Here is a 14,827-nt window from a genome sequence, read left to right as displayed (position 1 = left end):
TCATAACTTCACACATGCTCAAAAACTAATTGTTGTATCCTCCCTCTGTAGACATAATCCTGAACATGGGAATACATTTTGTTTAACTGACTACTGACTAAGGATGTAAAAACGATGAAATGACTTGGGATCGTCTTGTTTGATGTGAAGATGAAACAACAGTTGAAGCTTCCTCCCAAACTCTTGTTAGAAAGTTTGCATCAAATTACCGAAGAGCCTAAAGCAAGAAAAGCCGGATTCGACCTCACTAAGTGCGCTGTGATGGTTTTGATAAGCACGGTTGCCAGCGATGATCAGCATCTTCCGGATGCAGCAATCAGTGGACAGTCTCAACGAAACGAGATGAGATAAAAGGCAGTCACCTGTGGTCTTCCCCTGTTTTGGTCCTTCACGGACGTGCTTGATGGCTGGGAGGACCTCATCGGACTAGCTGACCGCCTCCGCCGCCGCCATGCCGTGGCGTCGCAGCTTCAGTGCTTCACTGCCATCCGACTTCCCTGACGCCTCACCTCCCTCCGGATCGGATAACCTCCAACCCGGCGCGGAATCGCCGTCGCGCGGCGGGGCGGAATCGATGGGCACGTCGGCGCGGACGCCGTTCTTTGCGCTGCGCATCGGCCGCCGCCGCCGCCGCCTCCGTCTCGTCTCAACCGCGGCCAACATATTTTTCAGAAAACACCCTCATTTGGATCACGATCCAAACTTTTACATAAAATCTCCTGATTTGGATCGCGCCGCGATCCAAATTAGGGGGTTTTATGTAAATATTTGGATCGCGATTATTGATCGCGATCCATTTTAGGGGGTTTTATGTAATTTGGCCCCTGAGTTTTTTCATGGCTTGTGAATCGGCCCTTCTCCTTCCCGTCCGGCGGCCGCGGCGGCGACCATCTCGTCACGGCGTTTGGACGACCTGACATCCTCCTCCTCCTCCTCCAACACCCCTTTCTCATGTCCGGCCTCATCACCCGCTGCGCCTCCGTACGCGCCCTCGTTTTCCCCGTGAGGGCTGTGACGAAGCGGGGCGGCGTGGCGACACTACTTCTCACCGGTGGATTGCTGGAGCCGATGGCTGCTCCATTCCATGGGTGTTGAGCAGCCGGAGTATATGTTCTTCCTTCATATTTAAGGTCGTGCAGATATGTAATCGTATGATTACCAGGTAGTGACAGTGATGCAGAAATGAACAGCAACGGGATGCAAGCATGCATTGCATTTCACACATTTTCAGAGAAGAGCAGGAGGTCCGTACCGCACGCACGGATGTGCTTCACGGTTCGGACTCGGAGCACTCTATGATGGCCTCCGCCCGTCCGCCGCCGGCCATGCCCGTGTCGGCGCGGCGGCAGATGGTCCTGCCCAGCCCTCCTCCTTCAGCCCTTCCCCTGTCGGCCTCGTCACCCGCTGCGCCTCCGTACGCGGCCTCTTCCTCCCAATGCGAAGGGAAGCGAAGCGGTGCCGATGGTCGGGGCTCAGGATGGCCCCGCCGGTGGACGGCTCAAGCGCAGTGCTCCATTCCTAGGGTATTGGGCGGCGCTCGGTGCAGGGGACCAACCTAGTCGTCAGCTCTGACCTCTGAGCGCGCTCATCCTGCCTCTTCCGCGGCAGAGGGCCTCTTCTCTTGGACAGCCACCGCAATCACCTATAAAATCACACACACTTTTAACCGGCGGAACGAGATGAGCACCAAGAAAATCCACGGTATATTTTGTTGGTGCAACGTTACCGCAGGTGAGCTTGTCCTACCTGAATTTTAAGTTAACACGAGCAACTAGGCGGCGGCAGGTATGCTCCCAGATCTGATGGCATGTCACACGTTAAAACTCCATCTCAACCATGCCATCGTCCTTTGAAGCAAAATGGCGCTAAATGCCTATAGGTCCCGTAGCTTGAAGCAAAAGAATACAAACACGGACCTTCACGACGAAATGTCGCCCAACATCAACCAAACAAAACAACACCATGACTCGCCATTCCTCTTCTCGATTGAGCTGCTATTAAGCCCATGAAATACATATCACGGGCAGTGAAAGTGAGTCCAATGGTGTTTTCTTATAGGCGACAGAGAGCAGAGCAAGGAGCGCGACAAGTACTGATCAAAAGGAACAGCAGCATACATTGAATTCTTTCCCACAACATATCAACTGAAGCTTGAAACCAAATACATGAGCACAATCGTCAGGAACCAGTTTTGTGCTAAACAACTCGCAAACAACATTTGTCCCATGCAGGGCGGTAGAATTTATTAACTGAAACTTCAGGTGGAACATCGAGTCACCATCAGCCACAAGGAGTTGTCAACTTAATGAGAAGACGACGAAGATGACGATGCCTGCATGAAAAAATAAGAAGTCGTTGAGTTCCCAGTGAGCCAAAAAAGACTATCGATTCTTCCATATTTTCCTCTAAATAAGACCAATGCAGCAGACCCATTGTGAGCAAATGACTATGTTTTTCCCAGTTTTGGATTCAATTACTTGAACAGTATAAATCAGTTCACTGCTAGAAAGTATAAATTCTCAAACATGCACGATGTAAACAAAAACACAGATTAAGATGGCAATTAATATCAGGGAATTATCAGTCGCACTCCCCCAATGCAAAGCCATCATGTATTGCAGGTCCATTTCAAAAGGAAAAACAAGCATGTTTACACAACAGAGAATGAAACTAAGCTGATCAACACAGCCAATAAAGACTGCTGACAGTTTATGGGAATTATCATTCCCACTCCACCGACGCTAGATCATCATGTGTTGCATGTCCATGTCAAAAGGAATAATAAAGCATGCTTACACAATGAAGAATGAACTAAGCCAATCAACCAGCTCATCAAGAATTTGTTGACAAGCGGAAATATCAACTAGTTGGTACCTCCAGATGAAACAAGCTACAGTTCATGAAGTGATAGCCTTACCAGTCAAAACACCCTATAGTGATGACATTAGAATGATTATGCAATCTCAGCACATGATACGTCTATTTTTATCACTACCAGTCACAAGGTTAGATATGCAGCAACATATATCTATCTGGTTATCAAATTCTCAAAACTATAATACATCAAAAAAATTGTGAAAAGAAACATGATGGCAAGAGAAATAAAAACAATTAAATGTAACATTGCAAATGATTGTAAATTCAGAGTACTCAATAAGTAGCACCTTTTTCAGATTTATTAAGAAAATGAGCTAAAGCATATTGCTAAGTGACGGCAGGGGAACATATGCTAATACCTCATGTTCATGCCCATGACCATGAGAGTGATCATCATGCCCATCCCAAGGATGGCGCAAACCCTGAAAGAATTGCACTTATTTAGCTTGTATTCAAGAAGCCAAGATACAGTGTAGAGCGGAAGTTGATGAAAATAAAATAGAATATTACCAAGAGCACAGCACCGTCCTGCTTAGCCCTGTAGAAAACCCAAAACCTACAGGCAGCAAATTTGGTTATGCTTGTGGCTTGTGAAAATATGCCCAAATTATGCTGTTAGAATGTTTGGGGTCTAAACTCTGAAGTCTAAACATATCTGAGATGATTCATCATACTTGTACTCTTAAAAACTCAGGGGGGAAAAAATACAACATTAAGAGTACCAAGCTCCAGCCATAAGAGAAAGACAACTTTCAAGCTGTTTAATCAATCTATGCTCACAGAAAGGGGAAAGCTGGCTGAAGGACATGCACAGCAGAACTGCAGGCTTCAATATGACGCAACATACATTTCTGCAAAGCCATGATTGTGGCTTCGTGTGTAACTTGATTCAAAATACATTCGTGGTGCTGCAAATGGGATAGTTGTACAAGTACTTGATTTCTAGTTACAGTGTAAAAAAAATTCCATAGCATGTTTCTGTTTGGTCTCTGATAATTCAGATCAATAAAGATGCAAAGGTAGTAAAGATGAATGTCAACTACAGTATCCTTCTCAAACTGAACTTCCCACACGTTCAGAAATTGCATTTTCATTCGGTAGACATAAATCCTGAACCTGAGAATAAGTTTTGCTTAACAGACTACTGACAAGGGATATAAACACAACGAAATGACTTGAATCAATCTTGTTTGATGTGAAAATGAAACAACAACTGAAGCATCGATCCCAAACTCTTGCAAGAAGAACAGCTGGGAGATAAAAACCACACGACTACACGAGAGCTGTTAGAAAGTTCCCATCGAATTTACCCAAGAGCCTAAAGCAAAGTTGTCAGCGATGATCAGAACAGCAATCGCTGCTCCCAGATGCAGCAATCGGTGGACAGTGTTAACGAAACGAGATGACATAAAAGGCAGTCACCAACCTCCATTTCCAGATCCCCAAATCGGTTTTTTGCTACGCGGAGTAAGCCTATAGTTGCGCCGGTGCGGGCAACAGACGGATCGCACCGCGTTTAACCCCCTTCCCCATCCCAAGGTCCTCACAATCCGCGCACGAACAACCTGTCAGAAATTGTCCCCAACATTTCCTGATCTACCCGAGGCCCACCCGCGAGGGCGAATCCCACCGCGGCGTTCCTCTTGCGGAAAGCAGGGAGTCATCGCCGGCGGCATTCAGGCATCCTTGAATCCGGGGGGGAAGCTACCGGATTCGAAGGAAATGGATGGATCCGGGGGGGTGTGGAGAGGAGGAAAGAGGGCGAACAGGGGAAGCGTGCGTACCACATGACGGCGCAGAGGCCCTTGCCGGCGACGGTGTGCCAGCGCTTGTTGTGCGGGATGGTGTAGCCCTTGTAGGTGGTGCCGCCGTGCGCGCCGCCGCCGCCCATCGCCGGTGCTCGCCTCGTCAGTGGTCGTCGGCAGGCCCTGGTGCTCGCCTCGTCTGTTGTCTGTGTGGTGGGCAGGCCGAGTCAGTCTGGATCTGGCTCGGCTCCGACTGGTCTCGCTTCGCTGATTGCTGGGCTGTTGGGCCGTATAAATTTTGGCCCCGATAGACTCTCTTGGGCCGAGAGCAATTATACATACAGGTTCCTGGAACGTGCTAAACAGGCCTAGCTCTTTCCGGCGGGCCTTCCGGGCAATTGGTAGTCCAGGCCCAGTATTTTTATTGCGGTCAGAAAGGGATGGAAATAAGAGGAATGGTGATTATATGGAAGGAAAATAACTCAGCAGGACAGCAGCAGGCTCACGTAGGAAAATTCGCTCAAAGTTTTACTGTCTTGCACTGCCACGGTTAATTTTTCGAAAAGGAGTCGTGCAATGGCAATGCAAACATGCGTGTAGAACTAACTGTAGTAGACGGCAGCGGCAAGATTGGACAGCAACAGCAACGATCTGATCGCAAAAGGCCGGACAGGAGGATCACGGGTGCACCGTGTGCAGTCGGTGAGAATGCATCCATGGCTGACTGGATTTCTTGGAAAGAGACAAGTGCAGTAACATGCTCATGTGATCCCCAACCCCAAGAGAGGAACGAAGAATCAGTAATATGTTTCATTTTGTCATTATCCTGCATTGTACATTGTGCCTGATAGATAGATGCGCTATCAGTGGCAATGAATCTCGTGCATCCTTCCAAAGCCGAGAAACCTTTGTGAGATCTATCGCCGGCACATTATATTTGTCAGTACGAAACGCATGCAGCATCTATCCTTGCAGTTGCAGTGCATGTATACTTAGGGCCGTTTGATTCCTGACTAAAATTTAGTCCCTGTGTGGTGTTTAGATACTAATTAGAAATATTAAATATAGACTAATTACAAAATTAATTGCACAGATGGAAGCTAATTCGCGAGACGAATCTATTAAACCTAATTAGTCCATGATTCGACAAGGTGATGTTATAGTAAACATGTGGTAATCATGAATTAATTAGGTTTAATAGATTTGTCTAGTGAATTAGCCTCCATCTATGTAATTAGTTTTATAATTAACTCATATTTAGTCCTCCTAATTAATCTCCGAAGATTCGATGCGACAAAGACTAAACTTTAGCTTAACATCTAAGCAACCCCCCTTAGCTCTGTTCGTGCAGCCTAGCTTGGATCAGGGCAGAGGTGTTCTGTTTTCCTCTCTAATTTTCTTCAGGAACCAACTCCTTCAAGAGCCATGACATTGTGTTGTTTTGGCTGACGGCCGAAAAAAATGGCGGCGAATCATGAACAGAATTAACTAAAAAATATGTACAAGGTAATCTCGGTGGCCTGCCACCGCCACCGCCGCCGTGTCGTCACCGTCTGAGCTCCTCGTCGCCAGGGGGGCGCGCGCGGCAGGAGCGGGCGCAGGTGCGCAGGGCGACGTCGGTGACCCGGAGGCCCGTGCCGTACGCCTGGCCAGGCCGCCAGTCCGCCGGCAGCACGGCCTCCTTGGCCAACAGCCACTTGCCGCCGAAGCCGGCCGTGACGACGAGGCGGAGCCGCAGCGGGCCGGCCGGGGCGCGCGGGGTGCGCCACGCACGGCGCAGCCGCCGCGCCATGGGCCGCCACGACGACGACGCCGTCTGGGTGTGGTAATTCGCCTGCTGCGCGGCGATCTCGACGGCGGCGATCTCGGTCTGCCCACCCTGGTACAGGAACCGGATGCCGAGCTGGCCCGGGTTCCGGCTCCCCTCCTCCACTTGGACGGTCAGATTCTTCTTGTACTCGCAAGGTGTCCTGCATCAAACGTTGAATTTTGAGCTGCAAGTCTCTGCAGCCGTTAATGCGCAAGCAAGAACACGACACAGGATCTTCCATTTTAGAAAATTATAAAGGAAGTGCGTACGATCCAACACGTTGATCAAATATTTGCAGTTGTAAAAGTGCGATCAGTTACCTCCTGAAGTCGACCTGGACATTGTCGTCGTCCAAGGCGGCGGCGAGTTGATCGGCCATGCCGGGCCTGGCCATCGCGGCGAAGGCCTCCCTGCCGAGCAGGAACCCCGTCCGGTTGGCCGCGCCCGTCACGACGACCTTGACGCCGCCGTCGCCGCAAACCCGCCGGTCTCTGCACCGCAACTGCAAGCACGCGGAGGCGCGGTCGTTGTCAGCGACGACCCGACGACCCGTACCAAACAGTAACGGGAAGCTAGCCACAGCGATCGTGCGCGGCACTGCAGTCACCCTCACCGCCTCACGCACCTGGTAGCAGGCGCCGCAGCCGGCCCCGTCGCGGAAGAACTCGGCGCCCGCGGCGGCGGCGTGTCCTCCGTTGAGGTCCATAGCCATGGCAGCCCCGTACCCACAGTCGTCGAGGTCGGCGGAGGCGGGAGGGAGGAGAGAGGCGGTGGAGTGACGAGGGCACCAGTCGCAGTAGTAGTTGTTGTTCTTGGAAGACGGAGAGCAGGACGCGGGAAGCAGGAACTGGCTGATGGTGAAGAGAAGAAGCAGCAGCAGCGCCATGGCGGCGCAGCAGCTCGTCGACTGCTGGATGTGTAGCTAGATGGATAAGACGGACGGCTAGCGGAGGAGCAGCAAGGCGGGCTGCTTAGTTATGGCAGCCGGCATAGGCATACTCAGCAGGAACGTGGGGGCATCAACTACTCCAGTCGATCGACATGCCCGCCTGCCATCAAAATACGAGGAAGAAAGGAAGAAATCAGAATATCCCGGGCGCGTGAGTGGAGTGGCCGAGTGGGTCCAAGGCTCACGGGTGGACGGAATGGATGATGGGGACATGGGGTTGAAGCAAAGTGCCTGTCGCCATGCCATCTTTCCAAGTTTTCGGCTCTCAATGCAGGTGCAGTGTATGCCCGGGCCGACGCATGCATGCTCCGCACTTTCTTCTCCTCCTCCACACCTTTTTGTTTGCCTACTAATTAAGGTTTCAGGCACTGACGATCGATCGGAGCAGTAGACCGCAAATTGAAACGGCTCTATACATTTTTTTTCGAAAACTTGGCAGGAGCGCTGCCTTTCATTTAAGAGGAGAATAGAAGTTTTGTCTAAATATTACATAGTTGTTACATGATGAAAGATTAGTCTCAGACTCACAAAGTAAAACATAAAACAAGATAACATTAAGGTGGAAGCAGGTCTTCTCGTATAAGCGGAGTGCCACACGCTCATCATCGAAGCGAGATATTATGTTGTATGAGTTCAAACACTTGATCCGAACGCATTGCTTGAAACGGCTCTATATAAAAATTGCCCAACTACGGCTAGGACCCGCAGAAATCTCCATCTGCCGTTGTGCGATAATCCACTAATCAGCACGAGACGTGCCTGCCATGAACACGATGCATATGTAATTATCTATAGTCTTGCTTCTTCGTTACTGCCTCCGTTCCGAACTATAGGTCATTTTGATTTTTTAGATGCATAGATATTATTATACATCTAGATATAAGGTATATCTAACTTCATAGCAAACTCTATAAATTTTAAAAATCTAAAACGACATATAATTGGGACAGAGGGGAGTAGTTAATTATGGAGTATGTTCTAATAATTACTTATATTAATTAATCAAACACGCACCAGCTGATGACGAGTATAAAATAATGCTTCCAAATTAAAGACCGCCTCTCCACACGGTTACTTCGATATCGATCACTGGAATGATTTGATCTGGTCCAAATTAAATAACCAATCAACATGCCAAATTGATTCTCTCTATTTTCATAGCTGCTATCTTTGCTTAGAAGATGTCTGCTTACAGTATTTTTGTATACTGCAAGTGCACGGAGCTGTGGATCAAGTTTACGGATAAATCTCAGCAGCCATTCCATATTTTCATTTGATTTCGATCGTTTCGTTTCTGTGATGATCAATCACTAGAGAAGACCGGACTGCACGCTTAATCTCTGCTACGTGCTCCTCTGATGCCCTGCAGTTCACGTTCTCTGCTCAACACGACGTGCCTTCCATGTACTAATTACACTACTAGTTGCCTGCCATGTGCTAATTATAAAAATCAATCAATCAAACACCAGCAGACGATGAATACAAATAATGCTGCGACCATCTCTCCACACGGCTGCGTCGACAACTATCATACAAACTGTCCACCGGTTTTCCCTCTCTCGATATCACTGGAATGATGATTTGGTTTGATCCAAATTTAAATAACCAACGAAAACCTGCCAAATTGACCCTCGATCTTTTACTATCTAGCTAGAGATATACACTTGCTTACTGCAAGCGTACGTGGTTGCGGATCAAGTTTACGAATAAATCTCATCGGCCATTTCATATTTTCATTTGATTCGGTTTCGTTTCTCAATCATACACTGGACAGAGTGGTGGCGACGAATTAATTAGGTCCATGAGGTTAGCACACTGCAGCAGCAGCAGCACGTGAGATCCAAGCTATATGGGCCGCTTCTGTCCCAGCATACATTGGACCCGTTGCAATAAGCCCATAGTGTTAACAAAGCCCATAGAGCTAAATTCTTTTTTTTTTTTGAAAACGGAACCCGTAGTCCATAGAGCTAACTGTACCCCCCACGATTTCTTCCCTTTTCACACACACCCAAGTAGTGATTGTCATGGCCACTGCTTATTAGGTGCCTAACATCTTTTGAAGCATATTGTTCGTAGCCATAACGCCTTTTAAACAATACTCCAAGGTTAGCTTTGGTCGTCTCAGTATTACGCCATATGATAGATGATTAGATGGAACGTGTATGGTGAGTATCGATCACTCTCGATCTCGATCATGTAGGTGTTGGGCCTGTTGTGAACATCATGCTCTGCCCCGGCACTGCATTCTTGGATTCTGACGGATGAATAATATAAACCGGCCGGCCGACAGATCCAGTTATCTGCATACGCACGCGAATAGAAGCATAGGGAAATGGACTGGAGTTTTCCTTGCCGCCGACCTATATATGCCAAAGTAGTATGGTCATATATTGCTCTCAGCAAACAGTAACTACACGCAGCTACTATGCATTTAACATGTTTATCACATGCAGCAGCTAGCTCACCAACAAATAAAGAGCAACCGATCGATCGGGCACTCGTACAGCCACTGCATCAACAATTTTGCTAGCTAATAAGCTCTGCAAGTTGGCCATGGGCGATGATCTTGTGCTCTGCCTGCTTGTGGTATCGATGCAAGTGCTGGTTCCCGTCGTCGTCGCCAGCCGACGGCCGCCGGCGATCTACGTGTTCGGGGACTCGACGCTGGACGTGGGCAACAACAACTACCTGCCGGGGAAGGACGTCGCCAGGGCCAACCGGTCTCCCTACGGCGTCGACTTCCCCGGAGTTCCCACCGGAAGGTTCAGCAACGGCTATAACACAGCTGACTACGTTGGTGCGTACGTACACCTATTTCTTGTACGTATTTGGCAATAGATTTCGACGAACTCAACAAGATCGATCTGCGAATGCTGCAGCAAGGAGCATGGGTTTTGTGAGTAGCCCTCCGCCTTACCTGTCGCTGGCAAAGAGCTCCAGCCTTCTTGTCCTGACCGCTCTCACCGCTGGCGTCAGCTACGCTTCCGGAGACGCTGGCATCCTCGACTCCACTGTAAGTATAATCATAGTGCACTCCGATCCATGGTCTCGTGCAAGCTACTTCTCTTAATTAGCACTAACAACTCCTACTGTACTAATCAATAATGCCATGCAGAACCCCGGCAAAACCATCTCGTTGTCGAGGCAGGTGCACTACTTCAATGCTACCAAGTCCAAGATGGCCTCCACGCTGGGCTCCCGCGCGGTGAACGCCATGCTCTCCAGGTCCATCTTCCTCGTCGGCGTCGGCAGCAACGACCTCTTCGTGTTCGCGGCCGCGCAGCAGAACAGGTCGGCCGCGGAGCGGCAGAGCGACGACGTCGCCGCGTTCTACGCCAGCGTCGTCTCCAGCTACTCGGCCACCATTCAGGAGCTCTACAAGCTGGGCGCCAGGAGGTTCGCCGTCATCAACGTGGGTCTCGTGGGCTGCGTGCCGCGGGTGCGCGCGCTCGACGCGGCGGGCGCGTGCGCCGGCGGCATGAACCAGCTTGCCGCCGGCTTCGACGCCGCGCTCGAGTCGCTGCTGGCCGGGCTCGCCCCCAGGCTGCCGGGGATGGTCTACTCCCTCGCCGACTCCTTCGGCCTCACGAAGGATACCTTCGCCGACCCCGCGGCGTCGGGGTACACGAACGTCGCCGGCGCGTGCTGCGGCGGCGGGCGGATGGGCGCGGAGGCGGACTGCCTGCCCGGCTCCACGCTCTGCACCGACCGCAGCCACTACCTCTTCTGGGACTGGGTCCACCCTTCCCAGCGAGCTGCCATGCTCACCGCCAAGGCCTTCTACGACGGCCCAGCCCGGTTCACCTCGCCCATCAGCTTCAAGCAGCTAGCCCACAAAATATGATTGATTATTCTACGTCGTCCTTGCTTCTTGGGAAGAAGTCTGATCCTGTCATGAATTTGCCCGTGCTTTGTTTGTTTTTGTAGTACTTATGGTTTGGTCTAATTTTCCATATGAGTACTGTAATGAAGTAAGGAAGACATAGTAAGGACGGCGGTGGCAACTTACATTTTGCCATTTCCGGATTTGCTCAATAAAGCCTCTGTTGGGCTTGTCCCCCTGGGTTTGCATTTTCCCTGCTGCTCCTCCGTTCCAAATTATATAGGTTGTTTTGGTATTTCTAAATTCATTACTTTTATTATTTATCTATAGATGCATAGAAAAATTATAAATCTATAAATATTAAAATGATCTACAATTTGAAACGGTGAGAGTAAGTTGATGCTGAAGCTCGGCCACTGTTCCCTCCATGCTTTTGCTTCTGAACCGGCCCAAAATCAACGGTTTTGTGGGTACTTGAAAAAGCAATATACTCCAATAAAGTCATGAACCGGCCCACAAATCAACGGTTTTAGCTCATATAAATGAAAATTTTCTTTATTGTAGTTTATTCTAAAAATGACTAATTACACACCTCTATTTCATCTTATTATCTCTATGTACCACAATTTATCTCGCTCATATTTGCAAATGACTAAAATATGAACAAATTATATTTTTTTCATAATTTATTTAGCTCATATTTGTAAATGACTAAACTATGAAATTATTCCTCTAACCTCGTACCAATTTCTTTGACTAATACGAAACATAGCATCAAAAAAATTGTAGCTTATTCTAAAAATCACAAATATGAGCTCTAAATAACACATGCATATAAATGAAAAATTTCTCCATTGTACCTTATTCTAAAAATCACAAATTACTCTAGCTTTAAAGCATAAAACTTAGTATACTAATCGTGTATCAAGGGAGGATGAAGTTTCTAACCTTTAGAACATTTGAATGAGTGAAATCCTCACGAAATGGTCAAAAATCCGGCAGCACCTCCCCTATTTCGCCATGAATGGATGAAGCTCGAGCTGGAGGAAATGGCTCGGGTAGGAGGAAGAAGATTCCTGATTTATAGAAGGGAAGTTAGTACCGGTTGGGGCCTCCAACTGGTACTAAATGTCAGCCATTAGTACCGGGTGGAGCTAATGTGCCTGAGGGCCTTTAGTACCCAGTGGAGGCTCCACCCGGTACTAATGGGTGACCTTTAGTACCGATCGGAGCCTCCAACCGGTACTAAAGAGGGTCACGGGGGGCTCCTAGGGAATTAACCGTTAGATCTGGTACTCATGCTCACATTAGTACCGGGTCAAAAAATAACCGGTACTAATGGGTAGGATCAATGCTCAAGAATCTCAATTTCAACTCTAGTACTGTACTTGCTGCTACATATAATATATCTATATATTGGGTAAAGTAGTTGACATAAACTTGAGAATCTTCTCCGGAAACAAATAATGCCCGGGATCGATATGATGGTGACCTAACAAGATCCGAATTTTTGTTGGTCAACCATGAGTTCGTTTGGGATGCATGGATAGAAATAGTTGAATTGAAATGGAGATTTGAGATAGAAGGCACGCTCACACGGCAACCGATTTCGTTATGTGTGGCTATATAGTGGGTACAGTCGTACATTTGAACTGAAAGTTGAGATAGCACAACCAGTTGACACCACACGTATTCATATGCAGTACAGCGTAGCCATATTTTCCTCATTTTCATTAATTTTCTTTGCGATCACTAAGAACTTTCTAAAACTATGTACTATATATTATTAGGTATGGGGCAATCCCAATATTATATTATGTATATGAGGCAGAATTTCTTATTTTGAGATCCGTTGATGTGACCTAAAGAAAGAGAAGCTTATAATAAGTCTTGGGCCTATAAATACAGTAGGTACTAACTCATCTCATCTACCAGGCACCAGCAGAGATATATGATCATGGGCTCTAATACGTTGATGGCCATGGAGGGTTTTGTGGTGTGCCTTGTGATATCCATGGAAGTTCTCGGTGCTGCTGCTGCCGCCGTCCTCCAGCCGCCGCCGCCAATGTATGTGTTCGGGGACTCGTACCTCGACGTCGGGAACAACAACTACCTGTCGGGGCCGAATGTCCCTAGGGCCAACAGGCCCTACTACGGCATCGACTTCCCGGGCTTTCCCACCGGAAGGTTCAGCAATGGGTACAACACCGCTGACTACATCGGTAGGTTTGGTATTATATACTGTACGTATGTATATGCTCCATCTTCTAACTACTCCCCTCCATAAGTCGTTTTAGCTTTTTTAATTCATAGAGTTTGCTATGTACTTAAATATACCATATGTCTAGATACATAATAATATCCGTGTATCTAGATAGTTAAAACGACATAATTTGGAACAGAGCAACATGTGTAGATATTGTAATAATGTGTATGCATGTGGAACAATAATGTTTAGTTTGATTGGTCTCTCCATGTGGTTACGCCGCAGCGAAGAAGATAGGACTCGCCGCCGGTAGCCCTCCGCCTTATCTGTCGGTGGCATGGAGCTCCAGCCTTGTGGTCTCCACCGCCCTCACCATTGGTATGAGCTACGCTTCCGGCGGAGCTGGCATCCTCGACTCCACTGTAAGTGCACTCCACGCATCTCCGATCCTATAATTAACTATACAGGTTGATCAATGCAACAAATTTTGTAACAATTAATCTGATGACAACATGCAGAACGCGGGCGACAACATCCCGTTGTCGAAGCAGGTGCAGTACTTCAACGCCACCAGGTCGAAGATGGTCGCCGCTGTGGGCTCCGGCGCGGTGGACACCCTGCTCTCCAGGTCCGTCGTCCTCATCGGCGCTGGCGGCAACGACCTGTCCGTGTTCGCCAACGCGCAGCAACAGAGCGACGTCGCCGCGTTCTACGGCAGCCTCATGTCCAACTACTCGGCCGCCATCACGGTAGACCGCAGCCTGATCTAACAATGTTGCAGGGTCACCGATCAAAAATCACATTATTGCAGGATCTGTACACGCTGGGCGCGCGCAAGTTTGCCATCACCAACGTCGCGCTAGCCGGGTGCCTGCCGGCTGCACGGGTCCTCGACGCGGCGGGCTCGTGCTCAGACTACCGGAACTATCTCGCCGACCGCTTCGACGACGCCCTCCGGTCCCTGCTCGCCGACCTTGCCGCCAGGCTACCGGGCTTCCTCTACTCTCTCGCCGACTCCTTCGCCCTCATGGTGGACACCTTCTACGACCCACAGGCGTCGTCGGGGTTCACGGACGTCGCCAGCGCGTGCTGCGGCGGCGGGCGGCTGGGCGCGGAGGCGGAATGCTCGCTCAACTCCACCATCTGCGCCAACCGCGACCAGCACTACTTCTGGGACAACGTGCACATTACCCAGCAGGCTGCCAAGCAAAGAGCTCAGGCCTTCTACGACGGCCCGGCCAAGTACACCACGCCCATCAACTTCAAGCAGCTCGTCCAGAAGACCGCTGCATGATGGAGCTGATGATTCTTGCTTCAGGGACCTAGTGCTTCTACCTACGTATAAATAAACCGGCAACAAATGCATGGCCGCTACCGCTACATATCTATGTCGGTGGTTCTTATTTTGAACTGCAAC

General features: G+C 49.0%; 4 protein-coding genes across 4 annotated transcripts; 2 read left to right on the top strand and 2 right to left on the bottom strand.

The window, feature by feature from the left end:
• Positions 1-1,979: 1,979 nt before the first annotated feature.
• On the bottom strand, positions 1,980-4,888 carry LOC101774061 (NADH dehydrogenase [ubiquinone] 1 beta subcomplex subunit 2). The gene is made up of 4 exons (XM_004966440.3): positions 4,662-4,888; positions 3,388-3,433; positions 3,237-3,299; positions 1,980-2,332 (listed from the first exon to the last, which is right to left on the bottom strand). The coding sequence occupies exons 1-4, from the start codon at positions 4,766-4,768 to the stop codon at positions 2,303-2,305; spliced, it is 246 nt and encodes an 81-aa protein (XP_004966497.1). The 5' UTR covers positions 4,769-4,888; the 3' UTR covers positions 1,980-2,302.
• A 1,023-nt stretch (positions 4,889-5,911) lies between these two features.
• Positions 5,912-7,576, bottom strand: LOC101773655 (expansin-like A4). Its single transcript, XM_004966439.3, has 3 exons — positions 7,058-7,576; positions 6,753-6,934; positions 5,912-6,592 (listed from the first exon to the last, which is right to left on the bottom strand). The coding sequence occupies exons 1-3, from the start codon at positions 7,316-7,318 to the stop codon at positions 6,169-6,171; spliced, it is 867 nt and encodes a 288-aa protein (XP_004966496.1). The 5' UTR covers positions 7,319-7,576; the 3' UTR covers positions 5,912-6,168.
• A 2,303-nt stretch (positions 7,577-9,879) lies between these two features.
• On the top strand, positions 9,880-11,457 carry LOC101773244 (GDSL esterase/lipase At4g16230). Its single transcript, XM_004966438.2, has 3 exons — positions 9,880-10,178; positions 10,261-10,394; positions 10,497-11,457. Exons 1-3 carry the CDS (start codon positions 9,935-9,937, stop codon positions 11,223-11,225), a joined length of 1,107 nt encoding a protein of 368 aa, XP_004966495.1. The 5' UTR covers positions 9,880-9,934; the 3' UTR covers positions 11,226-11,457.
• Positions 11,458-13,185: 1,728 nt separating this feature from the next.
• LOC101772833 (GDSL esterase/lipase At5g55050) lies at positions 13,186-14,782 on the top strand. Its single transcript, XM_004966437.1, has 4 exons — positions 13,186-13,426; positions 13,696-13,832; positions 13,929-14,159; positions 14,222-14,782. The coding sequence occupies exons 1-4, from the start codon at positions 13,186-13,188 to the stop codon at positions 14,702-14,704; spliced, it is 1,092 nt and encodes a 363-aa protein (XP_004966494.1). The 3' UTR covers positions 14,705-14,782.
• Positions 14,783-14,827: the final 45 nt, after the last annotated feature.

Source organism: Setaria italica, chromosome IV (assembly GCF_000263155.2).
Source record: "Setaria italica strain Yugu1 chromosome IV, Setaria_italica_v2.0, whole genome shotgun sequence".
NCBI lineage: Eukaryota > Viridiplantae > Streptophyta > Magnoliopsida > Poales > Poaceae > Setaria > Setaria italica.
This window is presented reverse-complemented; position numbering and strand designations above follow the sequence as displayed.

Excerpts from the sequence above, each read along its gene's own strand:
- LOC101774061 (XM_004966440.3), bottom strand. The coding sequence starts at position 4,768 with ATGGGCGGCGGCGGCGCGCACGGCGGCACCACCTACAAGGGCTACACC. Across the intron at positions 3,434-4,661 it reads GGCCTCTGCGCCGTCATGTG|GTTTTGGGTTTTCTACAGGG; the intron begins GTACGCACGCTT and ends TGCTGCCTGTAG. Across the intron at positions 2,333-3,236 it reads GTCATGGGCATGAACATGAG|GCATCGTCATCTTCGTCGTC; the intron begins GTATTAGCATAT and ends TTTTTCATGCAG.
- LOC101773655 (XM_004966439.3), bottom strand. The coding sequence starts at position 7,318 with ATGGCGCTGCTGCTGCTTCTTCTCTTCACCATCAGCCAGTTCCTGCTT. Across the intron at positions 6,935-7,057 it reads GCTGCGGCGCCTGCTACCAG|TTGCGGTGCAGAGACCGGCG; the intron begins GTGCGTGAGGCG and ends GCGTGCTTGCAG. Across the intron at positions 6,593-6,752 it reads GTCCAGGTCGACTTCAGGAG|GACACCTTGCGAGTACAAGA; the intron begins GTAACTGATCGC and ends CGTTTGATGCAG.
- LOC101773244 (XM_004966438.2), top strand. The coding sequence starts at position 9,935 with ATGGGCGATGATCTTGTGCTCTGCCTGCTTGTGGTATCGATGCAAGTG. Across the intron at positions 10,179-10,260 it reads TAACACAGCTGACTACGTTG|CAAGGAGCATGGGTTTTGTG; the intron begins GTGCGTACGTAC and ends CGAATGCTGCAG. Across the intron at positions 10,395-10,496 it reads CTGGCATCCTCGACTCCACT|AACCCCGGCAAAACCATCTC; the intron begins GTAAGTATAATC and ends AATGCCATGCAG.
- LOC101772833 (XM_004966437.1), top strand. The coding sequence starts at position 13,186 with ATGGAGGGTTTTGTGGTGTGCCTTGTGATATCCATGGAAGTTCTCGGT. Across the intron at positions 13,427-13,695 it reads CAACACCGCTGACTACATCG|CGAAGAAGATAGGACTCGCC; the intron begins GTAGGTTTGGTA and ends GTTACGCCGCAG. Across the intron at positions 14,160-14,221 it reads ACTACTCGGCCGCCATCACG|GATCTGTACACGCTGGGCGC; the intron begins GTAGACCGCAGC and ends ACATTATTGCAG.